The sequence below is a fragment of the Cnephaeus nilssonii genome (genome assembly GCF_951640355.1).
Source record: "Cnephaeus nilssonii genome assembly, chromosome: 7".
Classification (NCBI taxonomy): domain Eukaryota; kingdom Metazoa; phylum Chordata; class Mammalia; order Chiroptera; family Vespertilionidae; genus Cnephaeus; species Cnephaeus nilssonii.
In genome coordinates this window covers 2,375,203-2,393,990 of record NC_137078.1, presented here as the reverse complement: position 1 = coordinate 2,393,990, position 18,788 = coordinate 2,375,203, and the positions used below count along the sequence as shown (strand labels likewise).

General features: G+C 40.7%; 2 protein-coding genes across 5 annotated transcripts in view; both read right to left on the bottom strand.

Moving 5' to 3' along the window:
• XRN1 (5'-3' exoribonuclease 1) overlaps window positions 1-2,822 on the bottom strand; it is a 231,974-nt gene extending 229,152 nt beyond the window's left edge. For all 3 annotated transcript variants that reach the window (XM_079777345.1, XM_079777346.1, XM_079777347.1), the window contains exon 1: window positions 2,666-2,822. In XM_079777345.1, the coding sequence (XP_079633471.1) occupies window positions 2,666-2,740 (75 nt within the window). In that variant the 5' untranslated portion in view covers window positions 2,741-2,822. The remainder of the gene's footprint in view (window positions 1-2,665) is intronic.
• A 1,527-nt stretch (window positions 2,823-4,349) lies between these two features.
• ATR (ATR checkpoint kinase) overlaps window positions 4,350-18,788 on the bottom strand; it is a 161,447-nt gene continuing 147,008 nt past the window's right edge. For both annotated transcript variants that reach the window (XM_079777343.1, XM_079777344.1), the window contains 6 exons: window positions 18,636-18,786; window positions 15,920-16,076; window positions 15,189-15,342; window positions 13,617-13,768; window positions 5,730-5,835; window positions 4,350-4,720 (listed from right to left, as the gene is read on the bottom strand). In XM_079777343.1, the coding sequence (XP_079633469.1) occupies window positions 4,547-4,720; window positions 5,730-5,835; window positions 13,617-13,768; window positions 15,189-15,342; window positions 15,920-16,076; window positions 18,636-18,786 (894 nt within the window). In that variant the 3' untranslated portion in view covers window positions 4,350-4,546. The remainder of the gene's footprint in view (window positions 4,721-5,729; window positions 5,836-13,616; window positions 13,769-15,188; window positions 15,343-15,919; window positions 16,077-18,635; window positions 18,787-18,788) is intronic.

Below are 18,788 nucleotides of genomic sequence, written 5' to 3'. Positions count from 1 at the left end.
GTACCAAGTAAAAATATTACTGAACAAATTATGTATTACCAAATGAGTCTGAATAACAGTCTTTTTTTTTTCACTTGAGAAAGTGAATGACGCATGGCAGATACTCAATGTTTTCTGAATGAAGGACCAGGAGAAGCCAAAGTTAGCTGTGTCCCTTTCTGCAAGGTACTAGTAACCTTTTCTATCCTCTTCTCTGGAAAGAAGTGTCTCCCTAAATCTAACTCAACCCATATTTCAAATAAATTAAAGATGAACTACCATTTTGGAATTTTTGGTAAATTTTCCTCATATACCAAATTTGACTGTAACAACAACAAAGAATTCTTTCTGGAAGTTTAACCCTACCTTCATGCTATGGTACTTAAAAAAAAAATTAAACTATAACTCCACAGAAAGCATGATGGTGTTCCCTGGATTAATATGCCCAACCACAAATACAATGCAGTCCACAACTAACTCAATTAGTGAGACACATTTCAAAACTAATTATTTTCTGCAAAATACAAAATGGACAAGAAATCTACTAAAATCATTAAATGTGACAAACACTAACCTATCACTCAAAGCCTAGCAGTCTGACTGCTTTCTAGTTCCTTCCCACAGTTCCAACACATTGGTGTGCTAACACACACACACACATCTAACACACACACATCTAACACACACACACCTAACACAGACACAACTAATACACACACACACCTAACACACACATCTAACACACACACCTAACACAGACACAACTAATAATACACACACCTAACACACACACATCTAACACACACACATCTAACACACACACACACACCTAACACACACACAACTAATACACACACACCTAACACAAACACAACTAATACACACACACCTAACACACACACCTAACACACATACACCTAACACAGACACAACTAATACACACACCTAACACACACATCTAACACACACACACCTAACACAGACACACACCTAACACACACACATCTAACACACACACACCTAACACACACACAACTAACACAGACACAACTAATACACACACACCTAACACACACATCTAACACACACACACCTAACACACACACACACCTAACACAGACACACCTAACACAGACACAACTAATAATACACACACCTAACACACACACATCTAACACACACACATCTAACACACACACAACTAATACACACACACCTAACACAAACACAACTAATACACACACACCTAACACACACACCTAACACACATACACCTAACACAGACACAACTAATACACACACCTAACACACACATCTAACACACACACACCTAACACACACACCTAACACACACACATCTAACACACACACACACCTAACACACACACAACTAACACAGACACAACTAATACACACACACCTAACACACACATCTAACACACACACCTAACACACACACACACCTAACACAGACACACCTAACACAGACACAACTAATAATACACACACCTAACACACACACATCTAACACACACACATCTAACACACACACAACTAATACACACACACCTAACACAAACACAACTAATACACACACACCTAACACACACACCTAACACACATACACCTAACACAGACACAACTAATACACACACCTAACACACACATCTAACACACACACACACCTAACACACACACAACTAACACAGACACAACTAATACACACACACCTAACACACACACCTAACACACATACACCTAACACAGACACAACTAATACACACACCTAACACACACACATCTAACACACACACACCTAACACACACACAACTAACACAGACACAACTAATACACACACACCTAACACACACATCTAACACACACACACCTAACACACACACACACCTAACACAGACACACCTAACACAGACACAACTAATAATACACACACCTAACACACACACATCTAACACACACACATCTAACACACACACACACACCTAACACACACACAACTAATACACACACACCTAACACAAACACAACTAATATACACACACCTAACACACACATCTAACACACACACACCTAACACAGACACACACCTAACACACACACATCTAACACACACACACCTAACACAGACACAACTAATACACACACACCTAACACACACATCTAACATAGACACACACCTAACACACACACACACACACCCCTAACACATACCCCTAACACACACACACACACCCCTAACACATACCCCTAACACACACACACACCCGTAACACACACACACACACACACACACCCCTAACACACACACACACACACACACACACACACACACACACACACACACGAGCCTCCAAGCAGCCCTCGCCCTCCCAAGTGGACCTTGTTCTCTGGGCGGGGACGCGGGTCAGGCGGCGCTAGATCAGGCGGGGAGGGGAGGGCTCTCCCGGGGGGGGGGGCGGGCGGGGCGGCTGTTTTCCGGGCTCGGGAGGCCCCGGGGGCTGGTTCCGGGGCTCCCGCCGGGGAGCTCCCGCCGCTGCGGCCTAGGACGCCCCCGGGGCCGCGGGACCGAGCGGCCGGCGCGCAGGGCCCCTCGCCGTCACCACCGCCCCCGGCTCGCCCCCTCGGCCCGGGTCCCCGCACCCCCAGCCGGGCGGCCCGCGCACCCACCTGGTGCTCCTTCACCACCTCGCTGAGGCAGGGGTACCGCTCCGAGATCCACCGGTAGAACTTGGGGACGCCCATCTCCTCCCCACCAGCCACGGAGGCCCGAACCGGAACCGAACGCCGCGGGGCCGCCGTCGCTCACTGATGACAACACCGCCCGCCGACCATAGAGAGGCCGCCGCCGGGCAGAGAGGCCGCCGCCGACCATAGAGAGGCCGCCGGGCTCCGGGCAGAGAGGCCGCCGCCGGGCAGAGAGGCCGCCGCCGACCATAGAGAGGCCGCCGGGCTCCGGGCAGAGAGGCCGCCGCCGGGCAGAGAGGCCGCCGGGCTCCGGGCTCCGGGCGGCGCGAGTCCCGGAAAGGCCTCTGGACCGCGTTCTGTCTGCGGCTTCAGCCTCCTGGGGGCCGTCCCAGGACTGTCCATTGTTTCCGAAATCTTCAGCCGAGCATTTCCTTTTGTTGTTTGTTTTGTTTTAGAGTGGAAGGGGGAGAGGGAATGAGAGATTGATTGATTGATTGATTGATTGATTGATTGATTGTGCTGTCCACTGGGCGGGGTGAACCAAACCTCAAATCTGCACCGGGTGCGAGGACACCGCCAGGGCTCCTCTCAGTACTTCTCCACACGGATTTGGGAAGACCCCGTGATGTATTTGGTTTAGTTTTGTTTGGTTCGGTGAGTTCTGTTCTTTGAGGGATACACACACATAACCGTTTCTTTTAAAATTTTAACAAGTTGTTGAAAAAAAATTCCTAACTCCATCCAACTTCCTCCTTAACTCTTAAGATAAGGCCTTCAATTGGAAATTATGTTTACTTTTCACCTTTATACCTTTGGGCTTATCCTGTTTTCCCCAATTAAACTCAACTCTGCAAAATGGCAGCATTCTCTCAAGTGAATTTAAGTGCAAGCATCTATTATAAAAAAGTTTTCCATTTATTTGAATGTAATAATTTCATAATTCTATAAACTATCTTAAATCCTCTGCAAGAAAAAACAAATTTTAAATACATTTAAAATCTCTTGAAATTTCAAGTATTGCTGTCTTCCAAGACCACTGCATTCAGTATGGCAACATCTTTACAATAACACAATATTTATATCGTTTTCATATTCATGCTTGTCTTATGTTTCTCCCATATCATACTTTTAACGACACAAAAATACAGTTTTGCTCTAGCCTGTTTGCCTCAGTGGACAGAGCATTGTCTGTGGACTGAAGGGTCCGGGTTCCTATCTGATCAAGGGCGCACCCCCAGGGTGCAGGCTCAGGCCCCGGCAGGGGGCGTGCAGGAAGCAGCCAATCAATGATGCTCTCTCATCATTGATGTTTCTCTCTCTCTCCCTCTTGCTTACTCTCTAAAATCAATAAAAAAAAATATATATATATGTAAAAAAAAAGTTTTAAGTGAACATAATGATGTGCTATTTTTGTTATGCTATCTATTCTACTAGGTTGTCAGTTCCTAGAGGGTAGGGGACATAAGTTCTGTGTACAAATCTAGCACAGTGTTCTGTCCACATAATTTATTCAGTTTTATTTGTTGTCCAAATGAATCCTTATGCTAGCAAGTACTTAAAAATAAAAGGTGTAAAATGAAATAAGGCTGGCTTGCTTCTTGCAAATAAATATTTTGAGAGTATGAGAATATTTGAGGTTTTATTTCTGGTTATAATACACAGTAGATAGTAATAAAGCAGTTTATTTCTTAATAAAAACATATATTATTTTAAATGTTGTTAACATAAAGGGAGAAATAATACAAGTTGCTTTGAGAACATAATGCAACTTATATTGTATTTTGTAATTCAATAGGTAAAAACAGGGCAACACCAAATATTTTAATTTTCGATTATTAACATATTCTTTGAAGTAATTTAATTTCACATATATGGGGTCCAACCAAGGTACATTTGGCATAGTAAGTTTTCATCAGTAGCTTCTTGTATAAGGTAATGTACATGTCCTTCAATAGATAAGGGCAGCCCTGTCACTCTGTTTCGGGTCTTGATTACACCTTGCAGTCGCTGCTCGATGTCAAGAACATGGGTCTTGGCCTAAAAGGACGAAGTTGAAAATCATAAGAGTTAAGGACTCAATGACATGAGCATGTTGATAATTTGGAATTACTACCTTTTTTGTTATTTAACAAATGTTAGTGCCATTTTATTGATCATTACCCCTTTTGTCAGAGCAAATATGAGAAAAGAAACGAAACAAGTATAATAACAAGATATTGATTTGAAGTCTTGCAATGTTGATCCAATATCAACTATTTAGACATATTTCTGGACTATCTGAAATACCAGGGAATATTAGTAGAGAGAGAAAAATTTTTTTTAGTGTTGATAGAAGAAATCATTTTCAATGTATACTGTAAAACTTGACATACTCAGGAGCTGAGTGAATACGTTTGTTGCTATTATAATCCCGACTTATTAGTGCAAGTAAATTTGTTTTAACATGGTCTTTTCAACTTTGTTTCTTGTTAAACTAACAACTACTAACTACATCTGTTGTAGACTCATAAATTTAACTATTGTATTATAACAGTACTGTTACATGTCAACAGTATGGTTAGTCAATTTACCATGTCTTAATCTTTGTACACTTCCTATTTTTAAGTGCTTAAATAAGTAATATTTTGCAATAAAAATGCAGTGATGCTATTGGCAATTTACTTCTACTTATAGTAGAGTGTCAACTGAGTTTATATATTAAGTACTTATGTACTTATTATGATTAATGTAAAATTAGATTAAAACATTAAAGCTGAGACCTGCTGCTCTGTAAGTCCACACAATTTATGTTCAAGTTTTCCCCACTCTATCTCGTAATTATAAATTGTCTATGGTTTAAACAAGTGTGTCCTCAACTCTTCTTGTATTATACAAATGATAATAATGTTAATATTAGTAAAGGTAATAAAGAAAAGTTAGGGCATTGGAATACTAGAGAACTAGATTTCCGAGTATTCAATGACCAGTCACTGATAGTATTTAGAACCAGTTCTCATTTGTAGAGATATACAATATCAGCTTATATCAAGCTATACCTTCTACTGACCTTTTCATTAACCACTTCCCCAGTTTCATTCAGTAGTGCTTTGGAATGCCCTTTTACTGGTTTACTCCATTCCACAAGCGGATCATGTAGAAAAGTCTTTAAGACACTAAAATGGAAAGAAAACATTGTAAGTAATAATACAATGTTATCTTTGTAAAAATAAATCTTAATAAAGAAAACACTTAGGTGAAAAGTAAGTGAAGGATGAGAAACTAATGATATTCTCTTCTTACAATACACATTATTCCTATTTCAGTAAAATATGTGAAATTATTGTTTTGGGATGAGAGGAGGGAAAGGAAAGTGGATGGAGGGAAGAGACGATAGAGGAGGGTCAGAGGTGTAGTTGGATACAGTAAAATGGTCTGTGTGCCATCTCTAAATGCATACTGTAAACTGCTTAATGAATATTTATTGCATGAGTGGATTTTATCCCCTTCCATGTCTCCACAATGACCAGAAGGTATTTATAGCTACCATATAAACAGACCAGCCCAGATTTTTCTACTGTGCACTAGATGTGAAATCCAATTACCTATGGGAAAAACCCACTTAGATATCTTGTAGGCATCTCAAATTCAATATTTTCAAAACAAAACTCATGATTCTTCCCCAAACTATTTCTCCTGTATTCCTCAAATCAATAAAGAGCAACACCATTCATCCACTGTCCCTTGCCTCCTCTTCCTCTAAACACCTAATCCTACTTTCTGAATCTCTCTAGAATCTCTTGACTTAATCTCTATCTTGACTGTCACTACTTCAGCCAGTATTTGCCTAGGGTACTGCAACAGTCCTCTAACTAGTTTTCTGGCCTCTAGCCCAAACTGGAACTGTAATTTTTCTACAATGCAAATCTGATTATCTCATTTATTTTATTTTCTTCTTAAAACCCTCCATTGACTTCTGATTATTTTCAGGGCAAAGTTTAAATGTGTAAACGGACCTTATGTGGACCTTTCATAATCTAGTTCTGCTCACACCACCTCCTAGGAATAAAGTACTTAAACTATACCCTCTAGAATACAGTATTGCATTTCTCAGGCAAGCCATGCCTTCAATACCATTGATATTTGTAGGGAGCAGCTATAGGGTTAAGCCTCGGATTGACCTGTGGCAGGGCCACAAACAAGTCTCAGCTTGGAGGGCAGAGCCCTCTTAGCATAATTAAGGTTAACATTATAGCCCTCCCTAGTTCCTTCCTAGGTAGCTAATGGGCTGTGGGAGGTGCAACAAGTGCTGCCAAAACAAGGTGAAACACACAAGAACATTGTCAACGTGCTGACCACTTCCCATGTTTTGCTTTGTGTGTTCTGACTATAAAATAAAGCCTCGGCTTGCAGGCTGGGTCTTTTCTGTGTCCTCATCCAGGCACAGGAGATCCGCCTAGCCCCAGCTGTATTCTCTTGTCTTCTTTAATCCTTCACTTCCCCTCCACAGGTTCACCCTTGGCCATGCTGGCATGGCACACATATTTCTTTCACTCAGAACACACTTTTCCCTTTTGCGTGGCCAATTCTATTTATCTTTAAGGTCTTAACTACTTCCTCTGGAAGTTATTTCCTGACTTATTTCAGACTAGTATAGGAGCTCCTAGTTGAGTGTTTCACAGGATGTTATACTTCCTTTTTCAGAGAATTTGCTTTTGCCTTTGTCTAACTAACCCATGTATTCTACCATAATGTCTGATAGATAGCTTTTATATAAAAAAGTGAATAAATGAACTTTATAAGTCCTTTTTACAAACTAGTTGACCCTTGAACAATATAACTATACAGGTTCACTTATATGAGGACTTTTTACAATAATTATGTACACTACTATAAAGTTTCTCTTCCTTATGATTTTCTTAGTAACATTTTCTTCTCTCTGGTTTACTTTATTGTAAGAATACAGTATATAATACATATAACATACAAAATATGTTAATTGACTATTTATGTCATCCAGTAAGGCTTCCAGTCAACAATAGGCTATTAGTAGTTTTGGGGGAGTCAAAAGTTATATGCAGAATTTCCACTGTGCAAGGGTACTGGTGCCCCTAACTGCCATGTTGTTCAAGGGTTAACTGTATTTCCTGCAGCTAACATAATATCTAATGGTGAAAGATGGACTTCTTTAGCCCTAACATCAGGAACAATACAAGAATGCAGACTTCTTTTCATGTCTATTCAACATTGATCTAGCTAGGGCAATTAGGCAAGAAAAAGAAAAGGCATTAAGATTGTAAAGGAAGAAGTAAAACTATTTTCAGACGACATGTTGTTGTAGAGAGAAAATTTTAAGGTATCTACAAAAATAACTCTTAAAAGTAATAAACAAGTTCAGCAAGGTTGTAGGATATAAGATCAATATACAATTATCAGTTATATACACTAGTAATCAAAAATAAAATAAGAAAATTGCTTTTGGAATAGCATTAAAAGGAATAAGGTATTTAGAAACACATTTTTTCAAAAGTTAAATAACTTGCAAACTAAAAACTACAAAACATTGAAAGAAATTAAAGATAAATAAATGGGGTGGAAATTCCACATTCATGGGTCAGGAGACTTAATATTGTTAAGATGGCAATAATCCCCAAATTAATTTATAGATTCAACACCATTCCTATAAAATCAAGGCTGTTTTCTTGCAAAAATTGATAAAATTCATATGGAAATGCAAGGGACCCACAATAGCCAAACAATCTTTTTTTTTTTTTTTTTAAAGAAAGTGTGTGTGTGTGTGTGTGTGTGTGTGTGTGTGTGTGTGTGTATTATTGATTTCAGAGAGGAAAGGGGAGGAAGAGAGAGCTAGAAACACCAATGATGAGAATCACTGATTGGCTGCCTCCTGCATGCTCCCCACTAGGTTCAAGCCCACAACCTGGGCATGTGTCCTGACCAGGAATTGAATTCCAGGTTCATAGGTCGATGATGTTCAACCACAGAGCTATGCAGGCCGGAAGAGCCAAACAATCTTGAAAAATAAATAACAGTTGGACTAATCACACTTCCTGATTTCAAAACCTACTACAAAGCTACAGTGATGAAGACAGTGTGTGTTAGCATAGGTTAGAAATAAAGATAAATGGAATAAAACTGAGAATCCAGAAATAAACTCTTCTATATATAGGCAACTGCTTTTCAACAAAATTGCCAAGAAAATTAAATGGAGAAAAAATAATCCTTTTAAAAAATGGTGCTGGGACAACTGGATATGCATATTCAAAAGAATAAATATGGACCCCTACCTGACACTAGATAGAAAAAAAATAACTCAAAATGATCAAGGATCTAAATATGAGAGGTAAAAATATAAAACAGAAGAAAACATAGGTATAACTCTTCATATCTTGTGATTATGCAATAGGTTCTTAGATAATGACACTGAAAGCACAAATAACAATAAGAGACAAATTGGAATTTATCAAAGTAAAAACTTTTACACTTCAAAGGGCATCATCAAGAAAGGAAAAAGACAACCCATATATCAGAGAAAATATTTGCAAATCATATCTCACAAGGGGCTAGTATCTACTTATGTAAAAGAACTCTTATAACTCAACAATAAAAATATAAATCTAATTTAAAATGGGATTTGAATGGACATTTGTCCAAAGAAGATATATAACTGACCAAAAAACAAACAAACACAGATGAAAAGATATTCATCATTGGTCACTAGGGAAATGTAAATTAAACTCACAATGAGATGTGGGGGGCGGCGTGACCAGCAGCTAGACATGGCTCTCTTGGGCAAATCCCCAAGTTGTTGCTTGTTGTGTGCTGCCAGTAGGCTGGTAACAATACTTGGTGTCAGGTGGCCTGGTTGGGGCTCCCCAACATCTAGGGACTCCCCATCACACAGCCAAGCCAGGGTAAAGCATGTAGGAACAAGTACCAGCTGAGCAACATCAAATGAAAGCACAAACATGGCTGAATCATGTACTTGAGCACGTTGATCTATGCCCAGATCATCTTTCATTGAAATCCAAGGGCCACAAGCTGAGCCATTAAGCATGACACTGCAAATGGGACACTATCTCCCCCCACCCCCATTAAAGCATTTACCTATCTTGCCGCTGTTTTTGTGGGGAGGTTAGACAACTCCGACATCAGTGCTCCTCCAACTGTGGGGTTGGACCAGAGGGGGAGTGGGAGTGAGACTCCTGACGGGTCTTTTACACTTTTGAATTAGGAAGAATTTCAAACAAATGGCAACAGTCCTCAGAATAGCACAGTGAACCCTGTGTACCCATCCACATCTGACCACCAATTACCCACAACTGTCCTACCCACTCCTGTATGTGTTTTTCTTTTCCAAGCAAACCTCGAGCATCTGGTTATTTCTTCTATAAATATTTAAGAATGCATCTGTCCAAGATAAGGGCCCTTTAAAACATAATCACAAAACTGTTCACACCTAGAAAAAGTCAATAATTTAATTATTAAATGTCTAGTTAATTTAAAAAAATCCACAATAAAATACCACTTCACACCCACTAGGACAGGTAAAATTAAAAATACATATAATCACCGGTGTTGGTAAGGATGTGGAGAAATTAGAGGTCTTAGATATTGCTAGTGGGATTGTCAAGTATTACAGCTGCTTTGATAAAGGTTGAAAGTTCCTCAAAATGTTAAGCTTAGAGTTAACATATGATCCAGCAATTCTACTTCAAGGTATATCCAAAAGTATCCTATCTAATAAAAGAGTAATATGCAAATTGACTGTACCTCTGCTACACCCACAAGCCACGCCCACAAGCCAATCAGGACCGAATATGCAAATAAACCCAACCAAGATGGCTGCGGTCACAAGAGCAGGAGGGAGGCTTGGGTTTCCCTGGCAATGGAGGAAGCCAAGCTTTCCGCCTGCCCTTGCTGGCCTAGGCCTCCACTCAAGGCTACAAAGTTTCAATGATAGAAGATAAATAAATCCAAACAGAAATGACGGCAGCCACGGAGCTGGAAAGAGCAGGAGGCTAGGGTTGCCCGTGGTGATGGAGGAAGCCACGCTTCTGAAGCCCTGGCCTGACTTGGCCTCCGCTCCAGGCTACAAAGTTTCAATTATAGAAGATACATAAATCCCAACAGAAATGGCTGCCACCACAGAGCAAGCAGGAGACTTGGCTCCACTCTGGACTACAAAGTTTCAATTGTAGAAGATAAATAAATCCCAGATACCAGGGCCTCCTCTTGGGTTGCCGGGGGCGTGGCCGGCCTGCAAACCACCACAGGCCTCTCGCCCAGGCCGCCCCATTCCCCTAAGGGAACCCCCACCTTGATCCGGGACACCCTTCAGGGCAAACCTGCCAGCCCCCACCCGTGCACCAGGCCTCTATCCTATCTAATAAAAGAGTAATATGCAGATTGACCATCACTCCAACACACAAAATGGCTGCCCCCATGTGGTCAAAGATCCTGCCCCCATGTGGACACAAGATGGCCACCACAAGATGGCCAGCAGGGGAGGGCAGTTGGGAGGGACCAGGCCTGTAAGGGAGGGCAGTTGGGGGTGATCAAGCCTGCAGGGGAGGGCAGTTAGGGGTGCCCAGGCTGGCAGAGGAGAGAAGTTGGGGGTGACCAGGCCTGCAGGGAAAGGCAGTTGGGGGGGACCCAGGCCTGCAGGGGAGGGCAGTTGGGGGTGACCAGGCCTGAAGGGGAGGGCAGTTAGGGGTGACCAGGCCTGAAGGGGAGAGCAGTTGGGGGTGAACGGGCCTGCAGGGAAGGGCAGTTGGGGGGGACCCAGGCCTGCAGTGGAGAGCAGTTGGGGGGGACCAGTCCTGCAGAGGACAGCAGTTAGGGGCAAACAGGCTGCCAGGGGAGCAGTTAGGCATTATTCAGGCTCGCAGGGGAGTGGTTAGGGGGTGATCAGGCTGGCAGGCAGAAAAGGTTAGGAGCAATCAGGAAGGCTGGCAGGCAAGCAGTTGGGAGCCAGCAGTCCTAGATTAAGAGAGGGATCCCAGATTGGAGAGAGTGCAGGCTAGGATGAGGGACACCCCCCTTCCGTGCATGAATTTCTTGCACCGGGCCTCTAGTTAAATATATATTTATATAAAACTTATACCCAAAAGTTCATAGCCACACCATTCACAATAGCCAAAAAGTGGAGACAATCCAAATGTCCATCAACTCACGAATGGATAAACAAAATGTATCCATACAATGTAATATTATTTGGCAATAAAAAAGAATGAAGTAGCCTCTCTAATAAAATGGTAATATGCAAATTAACCATCACTCCACTACATAAGCCACGCCCACCAGCCAATCAGGGCGAGTATGCAAATTAAGCCCAATCCAAGATGGCTACAGCCACAGTGAGCAAGGTTTCCCAGGTAACAGAGCAAGCCAAGCTTTCCATAGCCGTTGCAGGCCTAAACCTCCACTCAAGCTACAAAGTTTCAATTATAGAAGGTAAACAAATTCAAACAAAGGGCGGCAGAATGGAGCTTGAGAGAGCAGGCCAGGGTTGCCGGCGGCAACAGGGGAAGCAAAGCTTTCCCCACACCCTGGCCGGGCTCACCCGCTTAAGGCTACAAAGTTTCAATTGTAGAAGGTGAATTAACTGACACAGAAATGGCTGCCGCTGCCCCGGAGAGAGCAGCAGGCTTGGCTCCACTCCAGGCTACAAAGTTTCAATTGTAGAAGGAAAATAAATTCCAGATACCAGGGCCTCTGCTTGGGTTGCCAGGGGGCGTGGCCGGCCTGCAAACCACCACAGGCCCCTCACTCAGGCTGCCCCATGCCCCAAGGGAACCCCCACCCTGATCCGGGACGCCCTTCAGGGCAAACCAGCTGGCCCCCACCCGTGCACCAGGCCTCTATCCTATTTAATAAAAGAGTAATATACAGATTGGTCATCACTACAACACACAATATAGCTGCCCCCATGTGGTCAAATATCCTGCTCCCATGTGGACACAAGATGGCCACTACAAGATGGCCAGCAGGAGAGGGCAGTTGGGAGGCACCCGGCCTGCAAGGGAGGGCAGTTGAGAGGGACCCGGCCTGCAAGGGAGGGCAGTTGGAGGTGATCAACCCTGCAGGAGAGGGCAGTTAGGGGTGACCAGGCTGGCAGAGGAGGGAAGTTGGGGGCAAACAGGCTGGCAGAGGGGCAGTTAGGCATCAATCAGGCTGGCAGCGGAGTGGTTAGGGGGTGATCAGGCTGGCAGGCAGAAGCGGTTAGGGGCAATCAGGAAGGCAGGCAGGCAGGCAGGCAAGCAGTTGGGAGCCAGCAGTCCTGGATTGTGAGAGGGATGTCCGACTGCCAGTTTAGACCTGATCCCACCAGGATCAGGTCTAAACTGGCAGTTGGACATCCCTCCAGGAGTCCCAGATTGGAGAGGGTACAGGCTGGGCTGAGGGACAACCCCCCGCCGTGCACGAATTTCGTGCACCGGGCTTCTAGTTGATACATAATACAGCATAGATAAAGCTTAAAAACATTATGCTAAGTGAAAGAAAACAGACACAAAAGCTACATGTTGTACGATCCCATTTATATATGAAGTATCCAGAATAGGCAAATCCACAGAGACAGAAAGTAGATTAGTGGTTGCCAAGGGATGGTGAGAGAGTAGAGATGGGGAATGATTGCTACTATTTCTTTTGGGGGTAATGAAAATGTTTTATAACTAGATAGCAGTGATGGTTGTTTTATATTAAGCAGTGATGGTTGCACAATTTTGTGAATATACTAAAAACCACTGTAGAATACACTTTAAAAGAGTGAATTTTATGAAATGTAAATTTTATGGTATGTAAATTACATAATGCTTTATTTTAAAAATTCTACTTCAACCAATGCAAAGTGGCTTCTATATAAAGAAAGCATACTTAGGAACCAATAATTACATTCAAACTTACTGTACATTCTTTACAAAATATAAGTGATTACCTCATTAAAGGCTCTCTCTGATCTCGCATCAGCCTCATTGTAACTTCACAAGCTCTTCGAAAAAGACCTTCTGTTCCCATAGGACCCATTCCATTAACCATATTATGAGTCAGGCGAAATGGAACAATTTCTGGAACTTCAAAGGTTTCTCCCTTAAAACAATACATTTTATTAAAAAGCAACAATGTTAGAATTTTAAAATCTTTATGCAAAAAATTTAGACCTTCATGTCTAGACTCATTTAGCAAAAAGCAAACATACCGTCAAAATATTTATATTTGTAATTATGTTAGAGCTTATATCACAAAGGATTTATATGACTGTGACTTTGCTTTTTGGGGAATTTAAATGCAACCCCTTGGGCAAGATCTAGAGGATGAATGGACTCACCTTTTACTGAATTACTACGGTAAACAGCGTTAAAGAGAATTTTTTATGCATTCAATATTTTGTGTTATATTAACTTCCTTAATGTCCTTCTTGAATAATATAAAGTACTTACATGTATTGTCATGTATTTCTTCTTTTCTTTAAAACTTTCATTTTAAAAGAGTAGGGGAAAAGATATAGCCAAGCATTAGATGCTCACATCCCTCAGACAGGAAATGTAACATGGAATGTAATGTAGTCCAGTTCATTTATTTTTTTCCATTCTTTAACCAGCCTTCCCTAGGACTTTTTTATCCCTCGTTTCCCTAAATTCCTCTCTTGTATGATTTAACATATACCAGTGGCTTATCTCTGATTTGTTCTCAATTTGGCCTGTGATCTTTTTTGTATTCCTGGGACGGCAGAAAGCAACCAACAGAGAATGAGGATGAAGAAAAAAGTGGTCTACCTACTAGTCTGCTTTCCAAATCCTAACACTGGAAAACTGGAGAAGGCCTTAGGGAGAATCCAATTACCTTAATTAATTTCCAGGCCCTACTCTAGACCTACAGAATCTGATCTCCTGGGATGTTTCCTAGGTATCTGCATTGAAAAAAACCAAAACCCTCTTATCCTGGGTGGTGTGGCTCAATGCTTGAGTGTAGGCCCATGCACCAAAAGATCACTAGTTTGATCAGGACACATGCCCAGATTGTGGGCTTAATCCCCAATAGGGAGCGTGAAGGAGACAGCTGATCGATGTTTCTCTCTCATTGATGTTTCTATTTCTCTCTCCCTTCCTCTCTAAAAAAATCAATGAAAAAACATATTTAAAACAAAACAAAAAAACACCTCTTAGATGATTGTGATATGCTGACATGCTTGGAAACCATCATATTAAACTACTGTTTCTCTAAAAGTGAGTCTCAGTAAAATGAAATGCTCAGTCCATGTTCATATAACTAAAAAATAATTGAATTAGAACTTGAACCTATGTTTTTAGACTTAATTTCAGTGCTAGTTTTACTATATTATGCTTCTGAGTTTTCGCCATCCTAAGCTGCTTTACTGAGGGCTATGGGATATGTGACTCAACTGTGACTATAACTGCTACCAATGGGTACGTCTAGGAAGAACAGTTGTTGAATAAAGAAAATTAGTAGAAAACATACAATTACCTAGAGTAAAAGTCACATCATATACCTTATTGAAGAGACAGTTGAAATCCACATGTACACATTCACCAGTCAAAGAATCAAAGAGAATGTTTTCACCATGACGATCTCCCAGGCCCAGGATATAACCAACCATTGACATAACTGCGGTGGAACGGCAGTATGCTGATCTGCTACTGTACCTAAAGAAAATGCCTATCAAATATCCTCATGCATATCAGGTAACATAAACTTAAAACACTTTTTTACTAGTATATCCAACCATAATAATCCTATCTAATAAAGAGGGAATATGCTAACTGACCCTCATGCTGTCGCAAAGATGGTGGCGCCCACAGCCAATAAGGAGGGACTATGCTAATTGACTGCTCCACCCTCAAATATGGCGGCACCCACAGCCAATAAGAAGGGAATAAGCTAATTGACTGCCACGCCCTCAAATATGGTGGCACCCAGTCCCTTCAGCCCCCTAGCCACCCAGGGCCAGCCCAAGGCACAGGCAAGCCTCGGATGGCGGCTGCCCAGCTGCTCAGGGCCGCCCGAGGCTCAGGTAACCAGGGCCGGCTGAGGCTTGCGCTGCCGGCAGTGGCAGCAGCAGAGGTGTGATGGGACGTCGCCTTCCCCTGATCACCGGGTCGCTTCCCGCCCCTGAGGGCTCCTGGACTGTGAGAGGGGGCAAGCTAGGCTGAGGGATCCCCCCTCCAGTGCATGAATTTTCATGCACCGGGCCTCTAGTGTGTTATAATCTTGGTAACTTACCATAATGTCGGATCAGGGAATGTTCTCAGAAACCACTCATGAAAAACAGGAGGATGTCTGGGCAGGAGAAATTCTTGGAATACTTTGAGTTTTTCAGACAAAGCTGCTGCCTTTGGTAGCATACACTGGCGAAGTTCCTTTCCTGTCATATAAACTCCTGCAAGGCAGAGTGATTTCCATGAATCTTCACAAGCCAAATGAGGAAAAGGGCATTTCTTGTTGTTGTTAAAATAGGACAGGAAACCTCTACTTTTATTCAAATTGTTATTCAAGAGCAGAATGGAAAACTTTCAATTATGTATAGATAAATTTATCTTCTTGTTGATTATAATTAATGTCAAATAAAACCAATGTTATGGAATCAAATAATACCAGAAGATAGCACACAGAATAAATCCAATGTGAATAGTGCCCCTTATAAAACTTGTAAAATTCCTGCAGCCCTCACTAAAATTATAGTGATCTCCCTGTTAATCGGTATGTAGTATAGGTAGATCCACACTGAATCATTACTAAGAAACCTACTATGGTGTTCTGGAATAATTTACTCTGTGTGAAGGCTAGCCCCTAAGATTCACAGTATACCTGGTTCTTAAACTAATCTTGCAAAATGCAAATCATCTGGGGAAGCAGAACTTCTCCTTCTGATATATTTGTGAGCCATGTTAGATGACTGGTATGACTCTACTCTACCAAATGCCTTTTAGGCCCACCTTGATTTGGTGCTTTTTAAAATTAATTAGTAACAGTTAATCTTCATAAAACAAGGCACAGCTAAAAGTTTGATGGACAAATTTGCTATATGAGATTCTTGGGAGTTATATGTTGCAGAGTACAATTGTGTGTTCATAATAATGTGGGAAATATATATATATATTTACATTATTTCATCCTTCTAAATAAAATAGTTAACAGCAAGTTCCAGAAATCAGATTCAAATATGTTTGAACTACAGTTCTGCAACATACTAGCTATGTGAACTTGGATAAATTAGTTAACCTTTCTGACAGTGTTTATAAAGAAGGAATAATTAGGCTTGTTAACAATAATAAATAAAATAATGTACGTAACATACTTAGCACAATACATAACTCATCAATACTATTTAATGTTATGGGTTGAATTTTATTCTGCAAAAAATGTGTTGAAGTCCTAACCCTTGGTACCTATGCATGTGATTTGAAATTAGGGATTTTGTCCATGTAATCAGATTAAGAAGTCATCAGGGTGGGCCCTTAATATAATATGACTGGTATCCTTACAAGAAGAGAAAACAGACATAGACTTAAGGAAAATGCTATGACGTCTGAGGCAGAGAATGGTCTGATGCACCTATAAGTATCAATAAGAAACACAGAAGGTTGATGGTGACACCAAAGAAAAAGGTTTGGAGCAGGTTCTCCCCTAGGGCCTTCAGCAATATTATGATCCTACTCACACCTGATTTTGGACTCCTAGCCTCCAGAACTGTAAGAGAATAAGTTTCCACTGTTATAACCTGTTTGTAGTATCTTGTTACAGCAGCCCTAGAAAACTAACACTTATACTTCATTCTGATATATTTATTTATGTATTTGCATCACATGCATTTTAAAAAGTAGAATTTTAGACTTACAAAAATTTCATGACACAGAGTTCCCATATATTCATCCCCTAAATTTTCTTATTTTTCATTACATTAATATAATTATATAAACCAGAAAATTAATATTGTTAAACTATTATTGACTAATCTTCAGACCTTATCTAAATTTCACCAACTGTCCTACTATCACCCTTTTTCTGGGTCAGGATCCAATCCAGGATTCCATATTGCATTCAGTTGTCATGCTTCCATAATGTTCTCAGATACAGAAAATTTCTGTCTTTATCTTTTATTATATTGACATTTTTAAAAGTGTTCTGAGCAATTATATTTTTGTCTTTCCACTGCAAAGTTATTACTTTTTCCTTTTGTAATTAGTAAGCTATCTTTGGGGGATATACTTTGAGACTCTGTAAATAATCTGTGTCCTGTCATATTTTCCCTATCTCAGCATCCATTGAGATTCACTGCCTGCAACAATTATTACTATGGAGTTTGCTAACTGGTGATTTTCTATTTCCATCATTTATTCTACATTTAATCACTGCAATTCTAATGTAAAGAAGAACTGTTCGTACTTCCTTATTTATTCAAGTATTTGTTTACATTGGTGTGGATTTATTTATTTATTTATTCCATGCGTTAGAATTTAATACTATCATTATCTATTTTGCTGCTCATTTATGCCAGGTTTGGCCAGTAGGAGGCGCCACTTCAATTCTAATAATTGCGGTTTCATTCCAGCCTTCCCTTTCCTTTTCTTTCTCTGACAGTGAAAAACTAGCTCCCATTAGCCACAATATATTTACTTATTTGCTAAAATCTAGTATACACATAATCATTCCAGAATTGCTAACCAATAACTCTGTGAAAAACAAATTTTCTATACATTTTTTTAAGCTACCACAATCCTTCTGGGATGAAAATAAAGAAGGAATTAAAACACAAAGAAGAAAGAAAAACACTTAAGTACTTCTGTATATAGGATCTCATTTGAATGGAAATTTCATCATGGCTTATACCAAAAAAATATGCTATTATATATGTTAATAACAATTAGACCCATATTATACATGTTAGCAGCTATTATATGCATATTATATACTTATATTGTAAAAATTAATCTCGTACCCTTTTCTTTATATAGTTTGGTGAGAATAGGTCTCAAGCCAGCTGTGTTGTTAACCCATTCAATAATCCCACACTCATCATTCAACGGAATAACTGCATATGTTCGAATATGAAGCTCTCTTCTACGAGATTCGGCATCTTTTCTTAAGCACT